We start from the raw sequence: 7,758 nt of genomic DNA on the forward strand, positions 1-7,758 counted from the left end.
TTTTATTCTTAATTAAAAAGGTGATATTAACCTGTGTGTCTTTACTGAAATCTTAATGATCTAATACATATAACGTGAAGCAGCAGTAGTTCCCCCACAATTCAAATTATTTGTGTTTCATTGCCCGATTCACAAGTTACTTTTCCGAACCATGACTGAACCATTGGAATGACACATTAAAGTTACAGAGTAAACAAAGAAAAACAAAACCAAAATAAATTTTCTTCATATATCCATTTTTAATCATAGAAATACAAAGTGAAAATATTACAAAAAGACAAATAAAACATTCTTAGACAGAAATAACAAAATGTGTGTACCTAAGTACATGAGATAACTTGTACAAAATCAATAGATCGATGTTTAATATGCAAACAGCATTTGATCAACAGAAAACCAATGACTATTAATACAAATGTGGTATCAGATAAAGTCAAGAGGAACGAGTCATTATGTTGTAATGTACCACTGTCACTTTGTCTGATAAATGATAATATATGTTAAATATGTACAAATTGGTGACGTCAAAAATCTAGTAAATGATTTTGGAAATGTTAGACTATACGATATATACAATTTTGTAATTACCTTTAATAATGACAAAAAATGACGAATATATATATCATAAACGTATATATAAATCATAAAGATTTTCATTCACATACATCATGTAATAATTTATCAGAAATCGGAGTTTTAATCAACGAGATCATAAGGTATCTCTACTTAAACAGAAAGGAATAAGGGACTTGATTGTGTATGTTGTGTGTTGTTCAACGAAGCTGCCTTTTCTATGAAACATGGAAAATCCGGTTTTAACTTACGTAATCCTCTAAATTGTATGAATAAGATCGAATTGACATTCAAAGCAAGCTGCATGCATCGATATATCATATAAATTACGGTTAGTTTCGGTTTAGGTACAAAAAAACACCAGTTTCGGTTTAGGTACAAAAAACCGTCAGTTTCGGTTTACGTATAGGTATCCGTATCGAGTCCTTTACTTTATGGTATCACAAATTACATGAGTCATTTGTGTAAATGATGAAAACAACACGCGTGTTACATGTTATACATCTAAGGGTAAACATTTTCTTATTTACATAATATTGCTGCAGTTTAGAAAAAGTGAAAGAATTAGGTGTTCTTAGTAACTTGGGTAAAAAAAAACAATAAAAAACAAACTCTTAATCCAATAGATAATCTATGCCCTATCTAATGTTCTCTCAATTTCAGAATATTGTTGTAAATGGAAGTTCCGATACAGCATTGTTGTATTGGAAGCACCATGCCATGTCACTTATCTACAAGACTATACATTCTGAAACAAAATTGTAATCTTTCAGTGTTTTAAGAATCTGTCCTCTTCCCTCGTTACTGATATCTAATTTTAAACAAAACACCCTCACAAAGCAGATGTGTACTATCAAAGTCAACATCTAAACCAAACAAAAATGACCTGGTGCGTATGACTATGAATATTGATCTTTCTTATTACATACAGATCAACTGAGAAAATGTAGACCATTTTATGTGAACATATACATAATAACAGTTATATAAATATAGTTAAATCAACAGATTGTCATATTACATCAACAACAGTTTAATACCCCGGATATAATTCCATTGTGACTTAATTACATGTAGCACCGGGTAAGTCACGCGTGGCTGAACTAACAGAGGGTAAGTCACGTGTGACCAGAGTCCCATAATTCTTTATTTCGAAGTTTTCCTTATTTGGTTTTCAATATTAACAATATAGGTATTATAACTCTTTCGTAAGACTTTTTTGTATTCTCTAAAGCTTTTATTCATCAACACTCTGTTATTTTCCTATTAAGGATTTTCATATTTATGTTTTACTTCGTTGAAAGAGCGACATTCAGCTGTAAACCATGACTTATCATTAGAAGTTTTAGGCGACAGTTGTGTACTATCACCGTTTTTCAAGCCGAAGGCATCGGTAGCCGACACTTGAAACAATTTGTCTCGGACGTACAATTTTAATCTTTATCAATTCTACCATGTGCTATATACAGATTATTATTTCTACCTAAGTCGAGTAATTTAAACCCATGCTTATTAGGTCTAGATACACATTGGCTACGTCACTGTAAAGTATCATTCAACAGAGACAAATTTACGTAATCATACAAAAATTATCAATTACATTTATAATATAATATATATCTAGTATAGTAAAATCTGGGTGTTGTCCTGTTTTGCCATTAAAATCACCAATTAACATTATGTTACTAACAATTGATCGCAGTTCATGCAACTCATTTCTACCTTCTTTTAATGCTTCAGGAGACGAGTACGGAATGGTTTCTAGTGGTAAATAAATACATCCTATAAGTAAATCGCCTTCACTGCTAGCTATGTTTATAAGTACTCTGGCCCATTGAACGTATCCAGAACATGTAGAGGGAAATTTCAAAAATCTATTAAGCTGAGTTTTGTAGATAATGACAATTCCACCAGATTCTGTCTTACAGTTAATCCTGTTTTTCATGAAATGTTAATAACCTTGTGGTAAACTAAGTACATACACACAGTCAGTTTTAGTTTCAACAAGAACAAAGATATCATGAGATGTGATGATATCGTTGACATCTGAAGCGGGTTGGATTTGATGTAACAAACATGGAGATTATTCTTGTCTTGTTTGACTAGGTCTCACGCCATGTTTGACGATCCTCGCCGATAAAATAAAACTGTATCTACTTATTGATATTAACAATGTTTCAAAGGATTTCTTGACGATTTCGTTCGGTTACAACGCCACTTAAACAAAACGTGAACGTCTCTTACCCATTGTTAACGTGTAGGTAACAATTTCAAATTCTGATGTAATTGGCCACTGCTGATACAATCAAATCTAACCAAATCACCTATTACACCCTCCTAGTACAGGAATACAACACATCTGAGCAGTATGAACTCCGGACGTAACGTTATATAGGTATTGCTGTTCCGATGCCTTTATCTTGACTGTTTCATTTCTATTCATGTGTATTACGTCATGAAAAGACAGAGAAGTAAACCCTTCATCGGAAGGTAGCAATATTTTACTTTGACTTACGACCTTCCTGTCGTTGACAAAGGCCCCTAGAGTTATAGGAGTCGGTTGCATGTTTAGCGTTGATTTGTAAACTGTACTCGCCATGACCATGTAGTAGCCAGTCGGTCCATTCAGCTGTAGCTCTGCTGTCCGCTGATCACGGAGCACTTTAAATATATTATTTTGTTCGTATTTGCCATATTCGCTCCATTCATATCGTACAACTGAAAATAAATTATGGTAAAATGTTACACACATGACTACATTTGGCGGAAGTTAAAAGTTTTCTGAAGAATTTTGCGCGTTTTACTTTTTCAAATAATAGCTGAATTGTTTTTTCCAGATGTCTCTGTATACCAAAATATCAAACTACTTTTAACCGTGTATTGTATTATGTTTTCTGTAATAAATGGTTTATCTTCGATATACAGTTAACTTCCATGTATTTGAAATTTAAGATTCTTTCAGTGACATGAAAAGAAACCCACCACTTCCATTTACACCAACTTTTACTGTCGGATAGGTCAAGGAAACGCAATGCTGACGTTTAATTCCAAGAGAACCGTTAACACTGTGTTGTACTAGATTTACCTGGAAAGAGAATAAAATATTCCACTCAACATATATGTTTTAGGACGAAGAAAACTGCTTGAAACTTCTTCATTACGCAAATCATTGATAGTTTATTGTATCGATGGTTGTGTTGTATCAATGGTTGTGTTGTATCATTAATTATGTTGTATCGATGGTTGTGTTATATCGATGGTTGTGTTGTATCATTAATTGTGTTGTATCGATTGTTGTGTTGTATCATCAATTGTGTTATATTGATGGTTGTGTTGTATCAATGATTGTGTTGTATCAATGGTTGTGTTGTATCATTAATTGTGTTGTGTCAATGATTGTGTTGTATCATTAATTGTGTTGTATCGATTGTTGTGTTGTATCGATGGTTGTGTTGTATCATCAATCGTGTTATATAGATGGTTGTGTTGTATCAATGGTTGTGTTGTATCATTAATTGTGTTGTATCAATGGTTGTGTTATATCATTAATTGTGTTTTATCAACAGTTGTGTTATATCGATGGTTGTGTTATATCGATAGTTTTGTTGAATCGCTAATTGTGTTATCGTTGTTATGTTGGTGTTGTGTCGTGTTGTTAGTAGTACATGTAGATCAGCCGTTCCTGTGTATTTTCGATGGATGTGTTGTATCGATTGTGTGTCGTGTCGATGGTCGCGCCGTGTCGTGGTCGTGTCGATGGTCGAGTCGTGTCGTATCGTGTCGTGTCGTGTCCTGTCGTGTCCTGTCGTGTCCATTGGTGTGTCGTATCGCGTTGATGGTCGTGTCGATGGTCGAGTCGATGGTCGTGTCGTGTCGATGGTCGTGTCGATTGTCGTGTCGTGTCGATGGTCGTGTCGATGGTAGTGTCGTGTGTCGTGGCGATGGTCGTGTCGTGCCGATGGTCGTGTAGTGTGTCGTGCCGATGGTCGTGTCGTGTGTCGTGTCAATGGTCGTGTCGTATCGCCGCATGCTTTACACAGTCATTAGTATAGTTCAGATATAAAAAGAACACGACAAAACACGACGTAATTCTCATGGTTATCGTTATAAAAGTGTTCATACCAAATGGTTCGATACATAAACACGTATAGACAAGGCTACCGCCCTACACCCTGGGCAGGGGGCAAACCTAATTCATACCTGTCTGCGTACATATCAAACCGCCTGGATGCGCACCTGTTTAACACTATGCATCTGTGCCTCACACAATAGGTGCTGTACATCATTCAAAATGGTGACTATTTTACAATACATGAAGGGATGGCGATAAGCTAACTTAAGCAGAAACATTTTTGGAATTAAACAAGTGACCTTCCTCTCCTTGAATATTTAAATAAAAAAATACAGATGTGAAGTGTAATATAAAAATAACAATACCAGTGTAATATTCAATATATGAATTTGTCCCACGTTACGTCATATAAGTGTGTGTAATGAACGATTACTCCAGATAGATACTGCACAAATATCCTCATTTAGCGAGAGTATTTTTTCGCGCGTACTGAAAATGCCGAGTCTGTATGGCTAAAGGTAGATTTTATTGTCATGCCAAAATTCAGTAAATCAGAAAAACAGTAACAGCAGTGTAGATAATAGTAAACACATATATCCGACAGATATACGTGGTTTTACGGCCGTAAATAATCCGTTATCTAGGTCTGTCGTGAAGGAGATTATGTAGAACTCACTTTGCAAAGTCATGTCTGCACTACTGAACTATTTGATCTGATCACTGATTGTCGTATCAAAATGTCAATATTTGTGTGCACTGTTCACTTGCTACTGTGACTAATATTCTCCGAATTTGATTATTATGGTTAAATGCACACAAGGTAGCCTTGTCATATCATATGGAGGTCGATGAAGGTTTTATCAACGTCGATTTAATGACCAGATGTCTGTATACAAAGGTATACTGAACATTGACACAAATCACTGGAGAGAAAACACCAAATTTTGTGACATAGAAGAAAATATTTGATAAATGATAACACGATACCCTACAAAATTACTTTTCAATGCAATCCTAAACTTTATCAATGACACGATTTTAGCAGGATACTGTTTCTTCTGTTCAGAAGAATAGTTCATTTATTCTAGACCCATTGTACAATTCGTTTACCTAATGAACCCAGCATTTATACAAAGTGTATTCAGCATCAACAATGAAGAAAACTTACAATCCGCAGGAAGTGGTTTAACTGGTCAGACTTCGGCAGGTAACAGTATTCCTGAAACGACTTTTTGCTAAAAATAGAAGAGACGTTTACATTCACTCTCACCATACCAGGAAAACGTTCCATTAAGTTCTCACGTGCATCACACGGCACAGCTACTAAATTCTTGACATCATCGGGATTCACTAAATATCTTCTATAACCCAACGACGGTGCTTCTGTTGTAGTTTGTGAAGCGTGTTGTGAAGGCGATTGATTTCTGGTTAAACCGTACCATAATCCAAATGTTAAAAGAGCAATGTTAAAGCCGATAGACAAAACAATTACAATCACCATTCCATATAATTTACAATGTCCAATTACGTTTCTAGGCGTTACTGGATTTTGTGTAACGTGGATTAAGTCGTTTGTTAATCTAGTGGTCAGTGAGTTTTCAAAATCCGCACATTTCGCCAAACATGGGGCAGGGGCGCTGATTGGGCATGTAATATTGTCTTCATTTAACATAGGGTCATGTTCGTTAACACTGAAAGATCCTGTACCACACGTCTCCTCGTCATCCATATTCAAGTGTTCATTAGATGAAGGCAATTTTTGCAAATTATCAATGTCTCTTTTTAATTCCATATCGTTTGAATTGTTCATTTTCATCACATTTATGGTATGCACACTTATCTAGGACACTGTAATGTATTTCTGTAGTGTAACTGTGTACACATACATCTACACACAAAATACCACGCTGATGTTGTTTATCAACAAATAGTTAAACGACTAACCAAAAGTCCGTGATTAGGACATCAAAACGTAATCCACAAAAGTGCCACAGTGAGAGAAGTCCTGTGTAATTTTTTAAATACATCAGCTACAAAATCTTGTAATATATATGTCTTCTTCAAGGTTTTTTTTTAACAGTAAGATTTCTTGGTATTTCCAGAAAGGGGATTTCCCATTTTCTACTTTCGGTATCATGGTGTTTCTAGACACGTAGTTTCAGAGTTAGGCTTAATCAATGTTCTGATGTAATCGTTAAATACAAAATATTTATTTAACACCCATGTCGAAACAATGTGACATATATCTCGTAAAACACGTGAAGGGTCTAAATATAGAAACGAATAGGAATACCGTTAAGTCTACCCAGGGATTTTTATCTTCGCGGCCAAGCAGGTTACACTTAACGTCTCCACGAAAGCGTTCGATCGTGGATTTCTACACTATCGTAAAAAAGAATTAACACAAACACATATTAAGGTGATCTATACATTTCACAATTATGTATGATACGAAAAACACAAACGAATGAGCGGTCACACTCCAATAGTACAGATCTACGTTTAAATATGTTATCATTTAATAATATAGTTACATGAATGAATACTTTTTTGAGTGGTAAGTAATTGAACAAAATGGAACACATCTTTAATATCAATAACGAATTTGGGAACAGACATTCTACATCGAGTAACTCTGTTGAAGGGAACTTGAATTAATAATTTCCTCAAATAAAGTTGCAGAAAAATATTGTTTTGATTCTCGATTAACTGTCCTTTAGACATTCTTGAAATAATGTTTCGCACATCACAGTAAAATATCATTTTGACTTGTGAAAAATCTTTTGTAAAACTGAATCCGAGTTTTCTGTATCAGGTCCTTTACGGAAAAAAACAGCAAAGAAAATATCGACATGTCAACAAAATAGTAATTCAAACACATATTCGATAAATAAAATTGGGGCAAAATATCAACAACAGAAAGATTTAAGCAGAGACCCTTGAAAAAGTACAAGGAGAATAAGGCAATGGGTTGCGAAAGAGTAAGCGTCTTCTGTTTCATCGACTAGACCCGCTGTATAAATCTTGGTCAACCCAGGTAAGCAGCGTCACCTAATGGAGAACACGATAAACAACAGGACCACTAGGTTTACTGAAATAGCACAAAGGTATAG

At 34.9% G+C, this 7,758-nt stretch overlaps 1 protein-coding gene across 1 annotated transcript; it reads right to left on the reverse strand.

Annotated features, from left to right (window-relative positions):
- Window positions 1-301: 301 nt before the first annotated feature.
- Window positions 302-6,437, reverse strand: LOC132549292 (uncharacterized). Its single transcript, XM_060213217.1, has 3 exons — window positions 5,814-6,437; window positions 3,556-3,658; window positions 302-3,291 (listed from the first exon to the last, which is right to left on the reverse strand). The coding sequence occupies exons 1-3, from the start codon at window positions 6,435-6,437 to the stop codon at window positions 2,894-2,896; spliced, it is 1,125 nt and encodes a 374-aa protein (XP_060069200.1). The 3' UTR covers window positions 302-2,893.
- Between the last annotated feature and the right edge of the window lie 1,321 nt (window positions 6,438-7,758).

The sequence above is a fragment of the Ylistrum balloti genome, unplaced genomic scaffold, assembly GCF_031769215.1.
Source record: "Ylistrum balloti isolate Yb309-2 unplaced genomic scaffold, AGI_CSIRO_Ybal_v1 Utg369618, whole genome shotgun sequence".
NCBI classification, from domain to species: domain Eukaryota; kingdom Metazoa; phylum Mollusca; class Bivalvia; order Pectinida; family Pectinidae; genus Ylistrum; species Ylistrum balloti.

What these genes read in the sequence shown, in the direction of transcription:
- LOC132549292 (XM_060213217.1), bottom strand. Translation starts at nt 6,437, where the DNA reads ATGGAATTAAAAAGAGACATTGATAATTTGCAAAAATTGCCTTCATCT. An exon ending in TAAACCACTTCCTGCGGATT is followed by an intron (nt 3,659 to 5,813) that starts GTAAGTTTTCTT and finishes TTCTCTTTCCAG; the next exon opens with GTAAATCTAGTACAACACAG. An exon ending in AGTTGGTGTAAATGGAAGTG is followed by an intron (nt 3,292 to 3,555) that starts GTGGGTTTCTTT and finishes ATTTATTTTCAG; the next exon opens with TTGTACGATATGAATGGAGC.